The sequence below is a fragment of the Lampetra planeri genome, chromosome 6, assembly GCF_965212315.1.
Source record: "Lampetra planeri chromosome 6, kcLamPlan1.2.h2, whole genome shotgun sequence".
Lineage (NCBI taxonomy): Eukaryota > Metazoa > Chordata > Hyperoartia > Petromyzontiformes > Petromyzontidae > Lampetra > Lampetra planeri.
The window spans coordinates 14,319,217-14,340,534 of record NC_136112.1 but is presented as its reverse complement, the minus strand read 5'-3'; the positions used below and the strand labels follow the sequence as shown (position 1 = coordinate 14,340,534).

Genomic DNA, 21,318 nt, shown 5'->3' with positions numbered 1-21,318 from the left:
AGGACGTCCATGAGTGTGTTGTATGTATGTGTATTGAACTTATTTCGCAACGTACGTAGCCAACCGTGCTAATTGGGGGAAGGACAACAAACTAAACACAAAAAGCGGTTGTCATGAAATGAGTTTTCCATCCACGTTTCGAATCAACGGGCATTTAGAATATTTTGTTTGTTTCACCTTCCCCCGCACCTCCCGATTAGCACCGTTTGGCTACGTGTGGTGCGAAATAAGATCCCCCATGTAGCCTTAACAGACCGTTGGGGCAAGTGCTGTTAGCAAGCACCTATGAAGGCTGGCATGGCACACGAGGGCATGGGTGGCCAACACAACACCTGCCCGCCTTTGTCTTTATTGTGGTAATGTTTACACACCGCAACAGGTACTCATTTGAGGCCGAGTTGACCTAGGGGAGGCCCAGGACCGGTTGAGATAATTGGCACTGGTGTTGGCTGTGAGCGGGAATCGAATTCGGGTTGCCGGATACGTAGCGCGGTGTGCCAACCGCTACGACTTCCGCTCCCCTCTGTGTCGAGTGCAGGAGCCGCTCCGCCTCATGGCCACGGTGGGGGTCAGCAAGGTCAAACTCCCGGAGCTGACGCAGAGCGCGGAGGACGCCGGTAAACCGATCCCCGCGCCGTCCCGTCGCGCTGTCCCGTCGCGCCGTCCCGTCGCGCCATCCGCTCGGCTCGCCCAGCGTGACGCCGCGTGACACCATCGCAGTCAGGAGGGCCCCGATATTGGCCGGCCTCCAGTTTCCTGCCGCGTGTGCATGCGCGCGTGGGAGTAGTTCCCGATATTTTTCCGCGCGGTTATCCACGGGTACAGCAACGTGGATCGTGGCGGCGACTTTCCGCCACTTATCGGCTCTTATTGCTGGTGAGAAAATGTGGGTTATTGAAAGAAAGGAAAAAATCCATCCACGGATAAGAACTAATTCTTCGGCGCTGCAGCTGCAGCTGCTGCATGTGCGTTGGCAGGGGTGCACAGGCACAATAAACAAATTAGCCTCAACACATTCGTAGATAACATTGTGACCTTAAAATAAAACATATAAGTAAAAGGGAAAGCTTTCGAGCAATGACGAAGGGCCGTTGCTTGAAACATTGCCAACTTATACACCCACTAATAATTGGCGGATTGTATCGGGCAAGGGATCGGCAAGAAAAATAATAATAATAATAACAACAAGAGCCACCGTTTTCGAATTTAGTAAAAAAAACTCTAAGCACGAAGCGGTGGTTCCGAACAACTGCCCCCTGCACACACGCGCGCGTCCCCCCCACAGTGTGCAGCGGCGATTACGCGGAGCCCGACCTCACGAAGGCGACGCCGCACCAGTGCTTCAACGACGGCGTGTCGCACTACGCCGAGGCCGACGTGGTCAGCCTGCAGGGCGTCACGGGCAGCAACACGTACGCCGTGCCGGGCCTCACGAGTGACGTGCTGGGCCAGCGCGACGTCAGCGCCGGCGAGTTCCCGCGCGGCCTCCTCTCCTTCCGCGAGAAGCTCGGCGAGGGACAGTTCGGGGAGGTGCGCTGGCTGGTCGCTCACCGCTCACTGCTCCTCACTCGCGCGAGCCAAACTTGCGTCGCCACTCACCTGTAGCAGCGATGCTATAGGTACTCACCTATAACAGCTGGGCTATAGGTACTCACCCATAGCAGCTGAGCTATAGGCACTCACCTATAGCAGCTGGGCTATAGGCACTCACCCATAGCAGCTGGGCTATAGGCACTCACCTATAGCAGCTGGGCTATAGGTACTCACCTATAGCAGCTGAGCTATAGGCACTCACCTATAGCAGCTGAGCTATAGGTACTCACCTATAGCAGCTGGGCTATAGGTACTCACCCATAGCAGCTGAGCTATAGGCACTCACCTATAGCAGCTGAGCTATAGGCACTCATCTTTAGCAGCTGGGCTATAGGTACTTACCTATAGCAGCTGAGCTATAGGTACTCACCTATAGCAGCTGGGCTATAGGTACTCACCCATAGCAGCTGGGAAATAGGCACTCACCCATAGCAGCTGGGCTATAGGTACTCACCCATAGCAGCTGGGAAATAGGCACTCACCCATAGCAGCTGGGCTATAGGTACTCACCCATAGCAGCTGGGAAATAGGTACTCACCTATAGCAGCTGGGCTATAGGTACTCACCCATAGCAGCTGGGAAATAGGCACTCACCCATAGCAGCTGGGCTATAGGTACTCACCCATAGCAGCTGGGAAATAGGCACTCACCCATAGCAGCTGGGCTATAGGTACTCACCCATAGCAGCTGGGAAATAGGTACTCACCTATAGCAGCTGGGCTATAGGTACTCACCCATAGCAGCTGGGAAATAGGCACTCACCCAGGTCACCCGAGTTAGATTCCCGCTCATGGCCAACACCAGTGATGGTTATCCGAACTGGTCCTGGGCCTCCCCTAGGTCGACTTGGCCTCAAATGAGTATTTGGTGTGGTGTGTAAACATTCCCACTGGAGAAGTAAAGGCAGTCGGACGTGCTGCTGGCCACCCACCCCTCGAATGCCGTGGCGGCCTTCATAGGTGCTCACTAACAGCACTTGCCCCAACAGTCTGTTAAGGCTATACTTTGTGTCTTTGTCTTTTGGGTCGGCCATAACCACATGTGTATGTGGCGGTTACGGCCATACCCGTGCGCGTATGGTCTGGCCATACCCCCGTGTGTGTAGGGGGGGGGGCGCCCCGGCCATGCCCGCGCGTGTGTGTGTCACACCCCCAGTACTAAGCAAGGCCTGACACGGGGGGCCCCGTGTGTGTGTGTGGGTGCGCAGGTTCACCTCTGCGAGGCTGTGGGGCTACAGGAGTTTGTGGGGGAGGACTTCACCTTCGACGTCCCCAAGGGCGCGCCCGTGCTCGTGGCCGTCAAGATGCTGCGTGCGGACGCCACTAAGAATGCGAGGTGCGGATGCAAGCGCACGTCCGCACGCCCACACGCAGACACGTGTGCGTGCGCAAGCACACACACGGACACGGAGGAATCGGCGAAACGCTTCATAGGCCAGACAGATCTGCGCACAGTGATGCACTTTATCTACGAATGTGTCAAAATTTACCTTCGAATGTGTCAAAATTTTCTTTCGAATGTGTCAAAATGTACAAACACCCCCCCCCCCCCCCACCTCCCGTGTAGTCTTTATAGACTTTTGGGCAAATGCTGTTCGTGAGCACCTATTAAGGCCGGCACGGTGCAAAGGGGAAGGTGTGTCCAGCACTATGACTGGTCGATTTTGTTTTTCTCCCCATTGCTGATATTTATTACACTTTGGAGCTGGTACTAATCTCATGGCTGTGTCGATCTAGGTTCAGTTAAGATATTGCTCTCCGCTAATGTCAGCTATGGACTGGGAATCGAACTCAGGTGTCCAGGGTGGGCAGACCCCTGGCTCAGACAAACTAAGGGAGGAGGCATCTGTCTGGGCTGGCATCACCGATGTATCATGTGCAGGGGCAGTGGTGGCTACGCACATCGCCTGTGATCCAGTACTATGGAGGCAGCGAGGGTTGGTGAATTACCACACAGATGTAGACGTTGAGGTTATATACCTTGGCTTGCCAGGATATTTCAGGACTGCAAAAATGCAAACTCCACCTGTTCCGTTCTGTACGGGATAGAGTCCCCCCCCCCCCTCGCACGCGTGGGGTTCCCCCGGGCGCTCTGGTTTCCTCCCACAGGTAAGCCCTCATTAATTGGCTGATAACACCTTCACATGTAGAGGATGGCAGAGCTCGGGTAATTGTTGGTGCCGGCTCGCTGCGTGGCTGCCCTCCTGCTTGTCTGTGGTTCCTCCTGGCATCTCGGAGTTATTCTCTCCTTCGAGAGAGAGCGACGACTGTGGCGGCACGTTGCGAGTTTAAATCGTCATCAGGGCGCGCGCATCTCTTGACCGCGTGCGCGTGCTTCTCTCACTCTTTCTCTCCCTCGCTGCCGCCGCTCGCTCCTCCAGGAACGACTTTCTCAAGGAGATCAAGATCATGTCTCGGCTGAAGGACCCCAACATCGTGCGGCTGCTGGGCGTGTGCATGCGGGACGACCCCTTGTCCATGATCACCGAGTACATGGTCAACGGTGACCTCAACCAGTTCCTCTCGCGGCTTCCCTCGGCCATCGGGTGAGCTGCCCCCCCACCCACGGGCACACAGCTGGCGCGGGGCCACGGGGGACCCCAAGAACAATTCCACGCGACCACAGGGATAGGGATGACACGCAAAATCCAAATATACAGGGGTTGGGATCGAACCCATGCCCTCCTGCACACCAGGCGAGGTAGTTAACATCTCGCCACCGTGGCACCCTAGGTGACGGCCGCAGTAGTTCCACGCGCAGTAGTTCCACGACGTCAACTTCTGGCACCGTTCTCTGACAACACGGTCTTGCACCAGCTCGCTGTGAGAGGTCCGAGTGGCAATTTCTATGTCTCGTGCCTTGACACAGAAGGGACAACTTGACTTTAATGATAGGGCTCACGGGACCTGACGCTCTCAAAACTAATTTACCAACTTGCGTTATTCAAACACGGCCGGTAAGGCGAAACCTCTCGAAGCCAGCCCTGATGATGGCAGAGCGGAAAGTTCGCCTCCAGCAGAGCGCGTAGTGGTAGTGGTGCAATCGGTGACCACGTACGGTTGAATTTATTCAGATACATAAAGTACAAAAAAACTAAACGGAAGAGCAGAAGTTCATCCTCTAGCAGAGCACGTGTTGGCCTGGCGGGCGCTTCACTCCACCGCCCGCTCTGCTAGTGGCAACCCAACCCTCTCTATCATTTTCAGGTCCGAATGCACAAACGTCAAAATAATTCTTCATGTGGTTCCAAATATTTAGATTACTTTTTTTTTTTTTGCCCAGCAACAAAAACTCATTTCTGTCCCTCCAAAGGAATATTTTGACGCACAGCCAACGAAAACAGTTGGGTCATTGCAGAGTGCGCTCACTGCCGTGCCACCCATAATTGAGTATTATGCTCGTAACTGTCGTTTTTACGGTTGCTGAACGAATACGTTATAAGGTCACGCCCATTACACACAAAGTGCTTGCCACAAATGAACCACAATACCTTACTGATCTCGTCAAGGAGCATAAACCGTCATGCAAGCTCCGGGCATCCTCGCAGCGGATTTTGGATAAACATCGAATGGTCACCGCATCGCGCGATTTCAGATGCGCTTCTGCGGCCGTCTGGAATGCTCTTCCTTCCGATATTAGGAAGCCACTGGAGCTATGCACTTTTAAATCATCATCTAGATTGAAAACTAATTTCTTTAGAACTGCTTTTTGTGTTTGGTTTGTTGTCCTACCCCCCTCCCCCCGATTAGCACGGTTGGCTAAGTACGGTGCGAAAGAAGTTCAACATGCATGCATTGATAAGTGACCCCCTAGTGTTGCACAGCTTCGCTCAGTCGTGTTTTTATTCTCACCGAGAGCTCCCTTGCTCGCCTCTCCCGACCGCAATGTTCACGGGAGATGTGTGGGGGTCTCCGTCTCTCGCCCTGTCTCTCCCGCGTGCCAACGCCGCCACCGCCACCATCACACCAGGCTCGACAAGCTGGTGTACATGGCCAGCCAGATCGTGTCGGGCATGGCCTACCTGTCGTCCCTCAATTTTGTGCATCGGGACCTGGCCACTCGCAACTGCCTGGTAGGGGAGCACCACACGATCAAGATCGCCGACTTCGGCATGAGCCGAAACCTGTACAGTGGGGACTACTACCGCATCCAGGGCCGTGCCGTGCTGCCCATCCGCTGGATGGCCTGGGAGAGCATCCTGCTGGTACGTGTGCCCGGCCCACACCCTAAACGCAACCAAACTTATTTTTATATTTTACCAGGTAAGCTCCATTGTAGCTATTTTTCAGAAGCGACCTGGCTATCACAAATGATAGCCCACCGAAGTGGCTTGTCATGTGGACATTTATTAAGAGCAGCCAAATAGTCGTAACTCGTGATGTTGATTCTAAATGTGGAGGGAAAAACCGGAGGACCTGGAGAAAAATCCACGCGACCACGGGGAGAACATACACACTCCAAATATACAGCAGGCGTCAGGGTCGGGATCGAACCCACGATCTCCCATATACCAGGCGAGGTAGTTAACGTCTCGCCCACCCGCTTGAGCACTGCCGTGCAGCATGAGGGTATGGCGGCCAGCCAGTGATCCGCACAGCAGAGCAGAGACCAGCGCTGCTAGGTATGAAATGTGTTCTGCCTTTCGGACTTTTAAGGACAATTTCATACACATTTTTTTGGGGGGGGGGATTTTCCGATCACTTATATTTTGGAATAATTTAACACATCTTTGGTGGCGGCGCATGCCTGTAATCCAGCACTGTGGAGGAGGCAGTGAAGGTTGGTCTATCACACAAATGTTGTGAAGCTTCCCTTCCTATGGACGTTGAGGAAGCTGTTACCCTGAGCTCGCCAGGAGACAGCGGTACAGCAGAAATATGGACTCCACCTGTTCCGTCTGTATGGGATCGAGCATTTCCCCCTCACATGCGTGGGTTTTCTGCAGGCGCTCTGGTTTCCCCCCCCCCCCCCCCACATGTAAAACGCTCACAAATTGGCCCCTAACATCTTTATATGTCGAGGACCGCAGAGCTTGGGTAATCTTTTGGGTGCCCCGCTCACCGCGTGGCTGCTGCCTCCCCGCTTGTCTGTGGTTCCTCCTCGCGCCTCTCGAGCCGTTCTCTCTCTACGAGAGCGGGCGCAGGCGTGGTGCGTTACAGGTTGAAATTGTTATTGTCCGTGCTTTCAAAAGCGGTATCACGCGAACACCGCTCTCGGTGGGAAGAGCACGTACGTGGCGTTAGGGAAGAGATGTCACCTCCTGCGGTGTCATGTTTTCGGATTAGTCCGAGAAACAAGCTGAACATCGGATCTTCCGACATTTTGTTTTGGATCAATTTGAATATAGGGAACACATTCCATATGAGCGGCTTTATATTCCCCTGGTTTGTATGTATGTATGCACGCGTACAGCTCTTTAGTAAATCCACTGTTTCATGAAAGCCTCGATCCGCAACGTTGGTCGTGGTGGTTTTTCGACCAAACTTCACCATGTTGGTCACCGCGGCTCGGTGCAGGCGGGGAGCATAGACACGGGAGCGTCAAAGTACAGTACAACAACGGACCTTGCAGCACTGGCCTGCATTGACCATCACGTAGTACTGAGAGCAGCCCGATAGCATCGTTGATTGCGCACGCTAGTTGCCCATCCTCCCATGCCGTGTGGGTCATGGGAGTTATCTGACCATACTTCGCCCCATAGGTCAATGCGGGTTTTGGTTGAAAGTGGGTGGAGCATAGTGCAGACATCTGCTGGCAATGTATCAGAATCGTGATCTTTATTTAGACTGGGGGAATCCGATGGGCTATGAAGTTCTTTTTCACAGATGTCTGGTAAATGTACTCGCGCAGCTGCCTCCTGCACAACACGTGTTTCGCGCGAGGTGGTCGCCCATCCAAGCACTGACCAGGCTCGACCCCTGCTTAGTTTCCGACATCTGATGAGATCGGGTGCATTCTGGGAGACTTTGTTCATGGGCCATTGCACTGTTCTAAGGCGGCCTTGATGGTGATAATGGCGGAATTGCTGAAGAAAACTATTCGATGCATCATGCCGATACGATGAAATATTTCGATTTAAAGCTTTCGTGACTGCAGGGATTCATCTTCTTGGTTCTTTCGGTAAAGTCACGTAGAAGGGAAGTAATAAAATAATAAAAATATAAAACATAACTAAATAATTCTCACGACTTTTCGGCCACAACGCAAGCAGCCGTCTTCAGGTGGAAAACAGGTCTGTCGAGAAGGCAGAGTCTGAATGGCTCTGTTCTTCACCTGAGGACTGCTGCTTGCGTTGTGGCCGAAACGTCGTGAGAATTATTTTGTTATGTTTTATATTTTTATTATTTTATTACTTCCCTTCTACGTGACTTTACCGAAAGAACCAAGAAGACGATGAAATATGTTTTCTTTCAAGTGCAGTATTGCCTTGTTATTAGTCACGAGGGATACGTTCCGGAGATGCTTGTGAATAGCAAATTTGGCGGATAATGATATTGGCCTAAGAAAACGTATATCTTTTGAATTAATTACCTTAAATTAATACATGCATACAAAAAGCTATTAAACACACGAAAATGATCATAACACGAAAATAATCGCTTATAATGAACATAAAGTAAATAAAAAAAATACATTGAAGTATAAAAACATTGTTTACAAATGAACGTAACTGAAATTATGATTCTATGCGTCATCACTTTATCTCGTGATTTTATCTCATCACTTTCTCTCTCTCTCAGTGCAGTCGTGTAGAGTTCGAGGCGCAATTCGCGGATAGCCAAAATCACGGATAGCAAGTTATTAAAGAACGAGGGAATACTCTCATACATTCGGTGTTACTGGTCGTATCTCCGAAACCGAGCTTACATTTTAAAATACAAAATTACTATTGGACTAGAGGGCAAGCCATTCATTTGTCAAATCGCGATTGAATCTGAACGGGCTCTCACCTGCGAAGTAATTAATAAAGTATTGTACAAAGTGCATGAGCAGGGGTGTACAAACATAAACAAATATATTAAATTTTGTTCATTACCACTGGCTTTGTTGTGAAAAGCTTAATTCACAGAAGCATGTGTAATATGCTCGCAATTTAAGCAGTGTGTAGTCCATGAACTGCTTCAGAGCCATTAGACTGGCACGCAAGAACTTACAGCGATGCCCCCAAGCGTTGGCTCACCGCGAGGCGGTGTTCACAACAAAGGTGATGCGTTTTTACTTGTACGTAAAGTGCAACCGGGAATCGTTTGCATTGAATTGTGATTTTTAGATCAGCTTCTTGCAACAAACAGGGCTTGTTATGACGCCGCGCTAGGACAGCCTGCAGGGCACCGCATTTAGAAATGCGGCGATCGATGACGTCTCCGTGCATCGCGTGACTCTTCGACTTGTGCAAATATTTGCGGACGGTCAGCGATTGTCTACGCGTTATGAGAAAGGCGATATTCATGACATTCCTCCTGGCCCTAGGCCATGAAATGTGAACGCTGAGTTTTGGCACCGATCAAACATTTGCGCTGTGAGCCCAAGTGGCAAGGGGGGGGGGGTGGGGCACTGCGGTGGCCAGATGTTAACCACCTCGCCAAGTATACAGGAGGTCGTGGCTTCGATCCTGCTGTATATTTGGAGTTTGCGTGTTCTCCCCATGGTTGCGTGGATTTTTCTCCGGTTTATCCCTCCGCATTTAGAAACCTGCGTTTAGATTGTTTGGCTGCTATAAATTTCCACATGATAAGCCACCTTGTTGAGCTTTCATTTGTGGCCAGGTCGCTTCTGAAAAAGAGCTATATGGCTCAGTCTGCCTTACCTGGTCAAATATAAACAGAGCGATGAAGGGGAAACAGATCAGCGGTGGGATACAATAACTGTGGCAGTGATGGTAGCAGAATCAGAGAGACGAATAGGTGACGGATCGACGATGAGAGTGGCAGTAGCCAGATCCGCGACAGGCACCCTACAGAAGGCAGGTTTAAAGCATTGCGGTTGTGGTGGTAGTGGTGGTGGTAAACTCTGTCTGTGTTCCGTCTCTGTCGGCCAACAGGGGAAGTTCACGCCGGCGTCCGACGTGTGGGCGTTTGGCGTGACGCTGTGGGAGATGCTCACGCTGTGCAGGGAGCAGCCGTACGGGGCGCTTACTGATGAGCAGGTCATCGAGAACACGGGCGAGTTCTTCAGGGACCAGGGCCGACAGGTAAGCGGCGGCACGAGCGTGCGGACTTGTGCGAGGCTCGTGAAGGACGCCGCTGGGCAGTTGGAGGCAGTCGCTCTCCAGCAACAACGGAGAGCTATGGGAGGAGCGATGCTCACAACAACCAAGAGCGGAGCGCCGGGGGGCTAAAATGCAGCGAGTTGGCACAGTAGGTAGTACATAGGCCAGTCGTTTCACTCAGTCAACCCGTGGCACCACCTGGGTCTGTCCCGTGACTCTCTGTGAGCGGGGGTTTGACACTTCACGTGGCCTTAAAGTGCACCTAGCCTGGCACAAACGCCATGGGGATGTCACCGCCACTTAGTGGTGAATGGCGGCTGTTGTTGTCACATAGTCACTGTAAGATGTGTTCTTGTTCATGTTTTAGTTTTTTGTTTGTTGCCGTTGCACCCGATTCAAGAGCCGAATGGCTCACAGGGCTATACCAAATAAATGAAACTGAAACTGATGCCATACCAGCCTTCACAGGTGCTCGCTAACAGCACTTTTCCCAACACCCTGTGTAGGCTATGCAGGGGATCTCTGCCCGCGCGATCCTCTCAATTGTCCCAATTCAGGAATCCAAATTCTGTTTGAGAATTGATTCGTTCATTTGTTTACATCACGTAAAAAACTAATTGACACGCGCGACGTGAAAACAACCGATTCAGATAAGCGCGATTCGACGCATCGTCGCACGCGCGAACGGATGTCAAAACACGACGAGTGGCCGCTTGCTCGCGCAAACCAGGGGTCATGCAAGCAGAGGGTCGAAGAAGCAAATTTGTCATCGTGAAAATTCAAGCGAGCTGCATAAACGTAAAATATGCCATACATCCCCCCCACCCCACCGTTCACTAATCTCCAGCATTAAGGATAAAAATGACACAAGCGTGGCAGTGACTCAACACGTATTGCCATGAACTCAAACATGAATGAAATGTAAAAACCTTCTGTACGAAAAAAAAAAGTTAAAAGTGAAGGGTCACTATTTGCTCAAATGAGCAAATGGTGAGCTCCCTGAGCCAGTGGCGGAAATTCCACATTAGCATGGTGGGTGCCAGTCTATCCGTAGGTAGTTTGACCACCAATACAGGGTGCTGAATTAGTATTGACCCCAGAGCAAAAAGGGGGATTTCAACGCGCGCGGCCTTACGATCGCGAGTGGATCTCTCGCCCACCACCACATTTAGACCCCGCGGTGTTTTCCGTGCAAGCATACTTTTACAACCTTTAAAGAAAACATATTTAGAACTTAAACGAGAAGCTTCGCAAAAATACAAACAAATATTCCACTCACAGCCACAGCAGCACCAGCAGAGGTAGCAGCAGGGGGGGGGGGGTGCCCCAGTCGAGAAGGGCCTGGAATTTCGTGAGGAGCCACCTCACTACAGCCGCATTCCTCCTCGGCGAGCTTCACGAAAATGAAAACACCTTTGCCATTGTCCCAGCTGAGTTGTTTGCTCAGACCTGTGTGACAGGCGCGCTCGGCAGGTGTCTGCTATGACCGCGTGAGAGGTGAGGGCCACTCCCTGCTGTCCTGCCCACCCCGGCTCGACAGCTCGAGCGAGTGCTACGGGAGGGCGTGACGGCTGCGTTGATATCGCGCGCGTGTCTGTGTGCGTGCATGTTTTTGTGTTTACGAGTGGGGAGTGGTAGCGCAGTGGTTAGCGCCACTGCGCGACGAACCTGGTGACCCAAGTTCGAATTGGCCAAAGCCAGTGATGATTATCCGAACCGATCGTGCGCCTCCCCTAGGTCGACTCGGCCGCAAATGAGCACCTGGTGCGGTGTGTAAACATTGCCACTCGGGAGACAAAGGCGGCCTTGGTGTGGTGTTGGCCACCCACCTCCTTGTGTGGCGTGCCGGCCTTCGTTATTGCTACTTGCTAACAGCACTTGCCCCAACAGTCTGTTAAGGCTACATGGGGGATCTTTGTCTTTGGTTGTGTTTACGAGTGATCAGCGAGACAGCGCCAGGGCCATCTTTGACTAATGGTCTCCGATGAAACACAAGAACTCGACCACACGTTTGTCAGTGACACTGTGGTGGCCTTGATAAGTATTTTATAGGCAACGTTTCAGGGCAATGCCCCCTTCTTCACAGCGCGTTGTCATTTGTGCTTGTGCACCACTGCCAAACGCAGCGTCACCAAATAATTTGTTTGATTCTGATGAAGCGGCATGCCCGTGTGTGATGAGCTTTGGTTTTCTCGTCAGAGGAAGCCAGTCTTGACCGACTACTGGATGAATGTTTTTCCCCACGCTGAAGCGGCATTTGTGCGTGCTCATGTGCTTGTGTTTGTATTTCCGTATGCGTAAATGTTGACTCAAAAGAGTACCTGGTGCGGTGTATAAACATCGCCACTGGGGAGACAAAGGCGGCCGGGCGTGGTGCTGACAACCAAACCACCTCGTGCGCCGTGCCAGCCTTCATAGGTGCTCGCTAACAGCACTCGCCCCACCATATTGTTAAGGCTATACGTGTTGTGCCTTTGTGTGCTCCCCCCCCGAACCCACCCCTCTCACCGCCCAGACGGTGCTGCCCAGACCGGCCTTGTGCCCTGAGCCGCTGTACGAGCTGATGTGCGCGTGCTGGAGACGGGACTCGCGCGCCCGGCCCTCCTTCCCGCAGCTGCACAACGTACTACGCGCCCTCCAGCCGTAGGCACGCGCAAGCGCGCACGGTCACTCGCGCAGTCACAATCAACACAAAGACGGAACAAAGACGAAAGAAACAGCCTGGACAGACTGTCGGGGCGAGTGCTATTGGCGAGCACCTATGAAGGACGGCACGGCGCACAAAGGGGGTGGGTGGCCAACACCGCGCCCGGCCGCCTTTGTCTCCCCAGTGCTCATTTGAGGCCGAGTCGACCTAGGGGAGGCCCAGGACCAGTTCAAATAATCGTCACTGGTGTTGGCCATGAACGGGAATCGAACTCGGACCGGGGGGGTTCGTAGCGCAGTGCGCTAACCGCTGCACTTCCGCTCCCCACTCACACAGTCACACTCACACACACTGTCACACTACAACGAAAGCAAAAATTGCCGTTCACCACTGAGTGGCGGTGACGTTACCACGGTGCTTGAGCACATTGAGGCCACGTGAAGTGTCAAAGGTTCGTTGGCAGGAGGTCATGGGACAGATACAGGTGCCTTGGGTTGATTGAAATGACTGGCAGATGCATCAGCTGTGCTCTCCACTGTGCCAAACTTGCTGCGTTTTAGCCGCCCGGCGCTCCACTCGTTGTGAGCGTCGCTCTTCCAGCCTCCGTTGTCGTTGGAGGGTGACTGCCTATAACTCCCCAGCAGCTTCCATCATGTGCCTCCTCCACAGAGGGCAATCTTGACACTGCTGGTACCAGTCATCGGCAAGTCCAATCAGCTCCACATCTTTCTGTACCACATCAGTCCATCTCTTCTCTATCTTCTCTAACCTGTGCCGTGCCCATTTAGTCCCATCTATTTGACCAAATATAATCTGCTTGTGCATAAGGTGGCTGGGCATTCGGGCTACATGACCCAGCCAACGCAGCCTCGCCTGTTGGAGTAGATTACCGATGGGTCTGTGTTTAGATCTTTCAAGGATCTGTTTGCTCACACAATCCAGTCTGGTTAAACCCAGGATGGATCATAGGCAGGCCAGCCTGAATGTGTCAAACCAGCGCAGATGTTCCTTTGGAGGGTTCCACGTTACACACGCATGGAGAAGGGAGAGCATAACTGTAGCCTGAGAAGACCCGAAGCTTTGTGTGGAGCGACAGACCAGGGGGCTTCCGCACAGCATTACGCAGCTGATGAAAGATAATGCCACTAGACTGATTTTGAATGAGACCTCTGGTTCCAAACCAGTGCTGGTTATAAGCACACTGACCAGGTATAGAAACTTTTCCACTCTCTCCACAACTGCCCCAGCTCTTAGTGACTCGCTCTAGGTTCAGCAGAGTCTACAACTTCTCAGAGTGAGCAGCAATCACCAGTTCATACATAACATGGTTGACCAAATGGGAGCCATCTCTTGACCACACCCGGACATTGATGAGCATACTATTGTATATTACCAGATGGAACTTCCTCTGGTATAACGATGGAAAGCTTCTCAAACTACGTGGTTGCAAAAATATGTTAAATAATGTAAGAGCCAGAGGACATCCCTGTCGCACCCTAAAGTGGACCTGACTGCTGGTCACACAGCTTTACCCGGGCCTGTCCACCATCATGAAGGTCCTCAAAATAAGTTCTACATACATACATGAAGGATAACCCAGAACCATAGCATATAGATGGTATCATAGGCCTTGGCCAGGTCAAGAAAGCAGAGATGTAGGTCCCAGTAAAATCCTGTACATATCTGTTGTATCAGTCAGACAGAGAATATGGAATATGTGCAGGACCGCCTGAACCTAAAACACATTGGGGCTCCGCAAGCATCTCCTCAGCGTGCCTGGCAAGACGATGTTGAATAATCCTTACCAGGAACCTTCCCAGCACACAGAGGAGACAGATTCCTCGGTAGTTGTTGCAATCAGTACGGTCCCCATTCTTAAAGAAGGGGACCACCAGGGCATCCTTAAAATCTTGCGGAACCTGCTGGAGTCCAGACAGTTTTGACTATGTCATTTAGGCCAGTCTGCAGATCAACGCCACCCTCCCTCAACAATTCGCTTGGGAGATAATCTCTGCCTGGCACTTTTCCTGGTCTCAGACTCTGGATTGCTCTTCGCACTTCTCAACAAATGGTACCTCAGCCAGCCACTTACTGTGTGTGGCTACATCTTCCAGTATTTGAGGCACTGCAGCCCCAGCAGGGTCATCCCCACCTTACTCCATGCCGTTTTCTGGGCTGAAGGATTTCTCCTCCTCCAAGACCTCAGAAATGATCGGTAATCCTGCAGATCTCTTCCTGGTAGTTGGTGTTTGGATCGCCGTTCTTTCCCTTGAGGGTGGTAATAGGTGTGGCACTTCAAGTTCCTTTTTTATGGAATTAAACAGTGATTTGTGATCACGAACTACTGAGCCATTTTCCATCTCCTCAACCCACAACCACCACGCACACTTGTAGCACCGCACAGCTCTCCAAACCTCCAAGCAAAGGCTTCATTCTTCAACGTGGGATGTTATAGACTGGGAGTGGGCCTGTTGCTTTATGTCAGCAAGCCAGAACAATGCCTCTGTTAGGCAGGATCTCTGGAGAGGTCTGGACTACATACCCAATACTGCCATTGCATCTGCACGAGCCACAGTCCTGAACCTCACCCATTTCCCCTCGGATTCAGGAGGAAGGGGGGGGGACAATGCCAAACCCAGCTGCAAGCGATTAGCTAGCTGAGACCAAGCCACTGTGGGTTTAAATGGGGTCCTGGGTAGATACCCATTACCACAGTGGACGAATGGCAGGTGCATCTTACAGATGACAAGTTCAGGTGTTTAGGACATAAACCCGCACCCGCTGTTCCATCACTATATAATCCAGCAGGTGGTATTGCTTGGACCTGGTGTGCATCTATGATGTGTAGATACGCCAATGCTGGAAAAGCCTGTTGGTGATTACAAGTCCATGGGCTGCTCAGATGACTAGCAGCCTCCTTCCGTTATTATTAAGCTGATGTGGCCCATGCCGTCCAATCAGTCCAGCCCAGGTGTTGGTGTCATGACCCACTTGGACATTAATGTCACCCAACAGGGTGACTCTAACCTGAGGGGCCACTTTAGCTAGCAGCTGTGACAGGAGGTGATAGAAGGCATCTTGACTCATCAGCCTTGCCTGCATCCCCCCAGCTGTTCGCTTTCGATGGGAGTATAAGCCATCACCACTATTTCTCGCCTCCTATTGATGGGGAGGTGAGTCCACAACACTCTGGGACTTGCAGCTCCCAGACCTCACTGCCCTGCTCCCAGACTCCATTATTTTGCTCATAAGCAGAGCCACTGCCTTTTAAGTGGCTATTTCCTGCCCCGAGTGCAGGACTGTCCACCCCTCGTGATGAACCAGAACTAGTCCACCAGCCCTCCTGTATTCCAGAGGTCCAGGCGATACCGGTCCCAGCTCCTGACAGAGAAACGGCAGCCTCTCCCCGACAGCAGGCATTCGTACATTCCATGTGGCTACTCGCAGTGGTGTTATGCTGTTTCTGGAGGAACCCCGACGGTGGGGGTTCAGTCTCCTGGCTCCACCATGAACGCCAGTTCTCCTCTGGGCCCTCCGGCACAAGCTTATTATGATCTTTTATTCGTGGTTTTTTGGTGATTGAGTTTAAAGGTTAAGGGGTTACCAGCCCCTCGCAGCCGCCGAAGAGATGGGGGGTTGTTTTTGCCAGTCAGCTGTTGAACGTGTGCGCATTTCTTTCCAACACACCAGTTGTGCCGAAGCAGTAATATATTGGCACGCATGTTCACGTGACAACCTCATTAATTGGTTGTGTTGGGCGGAGGAGGGTTTACGACAGACATTTCATTTTCGTGATCTGACCCAAACAAAAAAACAATTATGAATCATACGTGAAAGGTGTTTACATCACGCGAACAGAAGTCAGCAGAGCATGCTGATGATCTCACCACCTGATATATTGTTTTCTCTCCAAGAAGCAACAACTGGTCTTTGTGAAATTTCACAAAGGTAAAAATAACTGCGGAGTTTGTAGGCCGAATTCACCTGCATTCAGGGTCATTATAACCTTCCCTACGGGAGCGGTGAAACCAATTTCTTAAAAATGGGAAACGTCAAATGCTGGTGGCAACGTGCGGACCTCCTGCGAGTGGCCAGCTACTGCTGCTGCTGCTGCACCACGGAGAAGTCCCTTCAGACCCATCGGTTCGGATGCTCGTGGATTAACTTGGGTCGCCGCGATGTGACGCTTCTACGATATGCCGTAACGATGTAAGGCCCACGATAACCGCGTCGTCGGTTTTGTGTCAGAAACCAAAACATCGTGATCATCATTTCTGTTTTTTAAACTCTTTTCTTAAATGTGTCACATCCTGACAAAGTATTTATGAAATTTACAATCTCAATAAATAAAGGTGTAAATAAATAGCTATTATCCGTTAAATTAGCGCCTTGCGAAATGTTTTTTTTAGTTTTCTTGGAGTAATTGGCGGGGTGGCGACATCGTTGTTTTCTTGGCTGCTTGAATCATTTGCGAGGGACTGATGACGTGTCGCGTTCGCGGTTGCAGAGCCGCAATGATTAAGTGCCAGGATTGTGGGCGGGCTTACGTTTACCGAACTGCAGTCGGAAGAACTTTTGAACTTAAATCGCATATGTACCGGTTTTACAGCAAAGCACAACGCTACGATGCAAATGTGAAAATGACATTACACAGTTACGGGAAACCCGAAACGGTGCCTCGACAATCGATATTATATCGAATTGTATCGTAATGAATTATATCGCGGCGAGCCTAGTGTTCGTCATCGGTGTAGTGCACCAAACCACCTAGAGAGACACATCCTCCCTGTTTGGCATTGTCAACGATAGAGGCGGACGCTATGAGCGAGCTCCTCTTGAGGCCGGCACGGTGCACAGAAAGACAGGGGGAGAGTGTGGTGGCCATGGCCACTGTCTACTCGACACTGATGTTCACACGCCACACCGGCTACTCGTTTTAGGCCGAGTCGCACCTATGGGCCATTGAGACCAAAGGCCAAATTTCGGTTACCAATTGCCACTGACGTGCATCAGCCCAGGAATCGAAAGCCAGATCACCGGAGTCGTGGTGCAGAGCGCACGAACCACTATGCCATCTCACACGCACGCGAAGACGACACGCGCACACACGCGTGCACACGTCTGCACATCACCGTGGTGCCAATACAGTATTTATGCAATCGTCTAAAAAGAGAGGCGACGCTCAGTGAAATCTTAACTCGCAATACTTTACGGGCAAGAAAAACAACAACCTCCAGCGTTGTGTAGTCACGAGTCGATCGCATTCGAGACGCGCGCTGTCAAATTCTACTCCTGTGCTCGTTGAGTCCGCTAGCAGCGCAGCGACTGTGTGCCTAGGGGGTGGGGGACTACCCTAGAGTCCCCTGTGCATCATGTCCAGACAGGGGTGGGCACTTTATAGACACCCCACTTAAACAAAAAGAAGTAATGGGGAGTAACGGTAGAGGAGACATTTTTATATCAAAGCCTCTATTCTACTCTTGCCTCCCACAAATCTCAGTGCACATGTTCAAGAGATTGACACTCGCCTGGAATGCTCTATTCAGCGTAGCCGCTGTGATTTGCACTCCATGTTCAATGATGCCTTGTAAGCTGAGGTCATTGATTATGTCGCGGTTTTGTTTAATACATAAAAAATATCCCCCCGTGTCGCCCTTAACTGACTGTTGGGGCAAATGCTGTTAGCGAGCACCTATTTATGTCGGTATGGCATACACGAGTTGGTGGTTAGCACCACGCCCGGCCGCCTTTGTCTTCCCGGTGCTGATGTTTAAACACTGCACCAAGTAATAATTTGAGGCTGATTCGCCCCTAGGGGAGGCCCAATTCCGGCTCAGATAATCGTCACTATTGGTCATGACCAGTAATCGAACTTGGGTCGCCGGGTTCGTAACGCAGTGCGCTAACCACTGCGCCACCGCTCTTCACTTTTGTCGCATACACACGGTCTTTGGTGCCATGGTGGCGAGATGTTAACTACCTCCCTAGTATACAGGAGGCCGTGGGTTCGATCCCCACGCTGACGCCTGATGTATATTTGGAGTTTGCGTGTCTCTCTCTCCCCGTGGTCGCGTGGATTTTTCTCCGGGTCCTCCTGTTTTTCCCTCCACATTTATAATCAACATCACCACGCGCTTGGAGTATCTGGCTGCTATAAATGTCGACACGACGATAAGCCACTTCGTCGAGCTATCGTTTGTGATGACCAAGTCGCTTCTGAAAAAAACAGTTACATAGCTCAGTGGGCCTTACCTGCTGGTAAAATAAAATTTGAAAAAAAAAATTGTGACCCCCCACGAGAAATCCAGTGTGGGGCGAATGTAAGGGAGGGGGGGGCACGTAATTGTTCCACATCCACCCGATCCAGCTCGCGTAAAAAAAAAAAATCACGCACTACGCTACAACCGAGCGTCCATTGGACGTCGGTGGGGCATCTAGAGACGGATCGCCCTGTCTAGGAAGAGATACATCGGTAGGAGGGAGGAGGGGCGGATGCGACGGCAATGCATCGGTTAACATCCGACTCTTGTGGCTCCATGATGCGCGCGTGGGAATCGATGTTGTTTGATTTGTGCAAACGAGGTGCACATATTACGGTCAGCACAAACGAGACGGTATAAAAAAAAAGAGAGAGAGTGGGGTCTCGAATTAAAATGCGACCGCCAAATCACGGCAATTAATCAAATTTCTGGGGATGGTGGAATTTGGGGGGGTGGGGGTGAATAAATGACACCCCTATTTTTTTAACAAGCGCAGCAAAGCCAGTCTGTTAAGCAAGCCTCCCGCATTCAGATGTCGCTGGGTGCGGCGACAATGCACACGCACACGAGCGCGCGCGCGTGTATTCCGTCAACTGGTAGGTTGAGGGTTTTGGTGGATCACGCAGAGACAGAGTCGCTGCCCATCGGACGGGGGGGGGGGTGCTTGTACATGAAGCAGCACGGCAAGTAGGTTCGGAGATGCTATTTGTAAAGCGGAGTGTTCTCCCTTCACGTTGCCGTGGATTTCCTCCGGCATGCCAAAAAGTAATTGTAACGGGCCAAATATCCCAAGCAGGACCCTCCTGAACATGAGTCTTGAGACTCGGTGAGGCTTTCCTGGGTTAAAAAAAAAAGAATTTATTGTTGTTATTATTTTATATATATAATGTATGTAAGGCTGTTACAAATACATTGGCACTGCACCTTGATGAGCGCTAATCAAACTGTAAGATGATAACCGAGAGCCTTGGCAATTGCTCCGTAGTAAGCCTTAATCGCAGTTTGTACATTTTTTTTAAGTAACGCATCTTGCAACGTACAGGGGTTTTGTTTATAGTCTTTTCTGCATTACGTTGCCATTACTTTTGTGTGGGATTACGTGGTTCGGTCCCTGGCCGCGTTACATCGCAAAAAAAAATAACTCAATACGTTCGTCAAGAAGACAGTGACCCTCAAAGAAAAAAAATGCACAGTGGGTGACGTTTCGGGCGATGGCCCTTCTTCATAGCGGTGGGCCATGGTCCCAAACGTCACCTTTATTTTATATTTTGACGAATGTGTCGAGTTCTTTTATTGGCTGCGTGTGTGCACCGTGCATTATTCGTCACATTTTGTTCCACGTCAACACAGACAGAACTCAGAACACATTATTGAACGACACGTGAAACCCGCTTCAGTGCCGTGTCCAGCTTGGTCCACTAAAGAGCAAATACACTGCCATCTGTTTTGTTTGTTTGTTATAACTTCAGAGTCGTGTCTCCGTGTTCAAACAAGCACTGGGGCGCGGTGCTCAGTCTTGCAACAAAAAAATCATACGATGCCGATTACTTTCTTTCAAATGAACGTGCGTGCGACATTCATTTGACCTTGAAAAGTCACGTGCCGCGATGCGTACTCCCATCGGCTGTCGATGTCGCGTGAACCCAACCTTGCCGACACCATCGTTTCTCACTTTGGTTTCCGTGGAATCATTTTTGAAATGCTTTTAAAAGGAAAATTAAAGTCATCGTAAAAACGTAACAAACCGGTACATGCCACGCAACGATAATCGGATTACGCACTGAAAATGTAAAGGTAGTTGTATGAGATTACCATGCCTGCATTTTAGTAATCCGATTACAGAACTTCTTGTGAGTAATCCGATCACAGTAACCCATCGGCTTCTCGGCACCGGCCACTAATGCACCAAACTGCACTTTGGGGCCAATTCACACGCTACTGAAATGGCGGAAACGCACGTCATCATCATCAGCAGCATCATCGCCTACGCGGCGGCGGTTCGCATCATTGTTGTTGTTGTTGACGGTTGAGACACCTGGCAAATCTTCACCGCAATCGGACAAGACGTAAAACATTCGTCAACGCACGAATCGCGAGGCACCTTGGACCTTCAAGCACCGCCGAGGCCGAGTGCGCACAGTAACGGACGACACAGAAGCACATGGCGCCTGGGGTTGTGTGCACGCGGACGCTTCTGTCGAGTTTATTTGATCATTGCAGGCTCATCCGTTAATCAGAGGTCTATCCTGCTCATCGTCTGGGCTATATCGGTTTGTTACGTGCGTGCCACCGATTTCGTAAATCCTACGTTTGGTTTTCTATTTTGTAAAATGTTTTTCAAATACAAGTTTATGGAGTTGGAGAGTGTCGTCGGTGTGAGTCATTTTAATTGTGGTTTCCGATTACTTATTTTTACACTTCACAACGAAGATTGAGATCGCATTACCTCTCATAAATGATGATCGGGTATAAATTAAAGTTTAGTATGAAATCGTGTTTCTATATGATGATAGTCTGGAGCAGATGACGGAAACTCCACGCTCCTATGGGGCACCGTGGTGGCGAGGAGATGTTATCTCTCTCGCCCGGTATGCAGGAGGACGTAGGTT

The 21,318-nt window shown here is 50.9% G+C and overlaps 1 protein-coding gene across 1 annotated transcript in view; it reads left to right on the top strand.

Annotated features, from left to right (window-relative positions):
- The window catches only part of DDR2 (discoidin domain receptor tyrosine kinase 2), a 76,976-nt gene extending 55,905 nt beyond the window's left edge, over positions 1-21,071 (top strand). The window contains exons 14-20 of the mRNA XM_078595660.1: positions 539-617; positions 1,286-1,530; positions 2,801-2,928; positions 3,974-4,138; positions 5,563-5,797; positions 9,635-9,784; positions 12,318-21,071. Coding sequence (XP_078451786.1) covers positions 539-617; positions 1,286-1,530; positions 2,801-2,928; positions 3,974-4,138; positions 5,563-5,797; positions 9,635-9,784; positions 12,318-12,449 — 1,134 coding nt within the window. The 3' untranslated portion in view covers positions 12,450-21,071. The remainder of the gene's footprint in view (positions 1-538; positions 618-1,285; positions 1,531-2,800; positions 2,929-3,973; positions 4,139-5,562; positions 5,798-9,634; positions 9,785-12,317) is intronic.
- Positions 21,072-21,318: the final 247 nt, after the last annotated feature.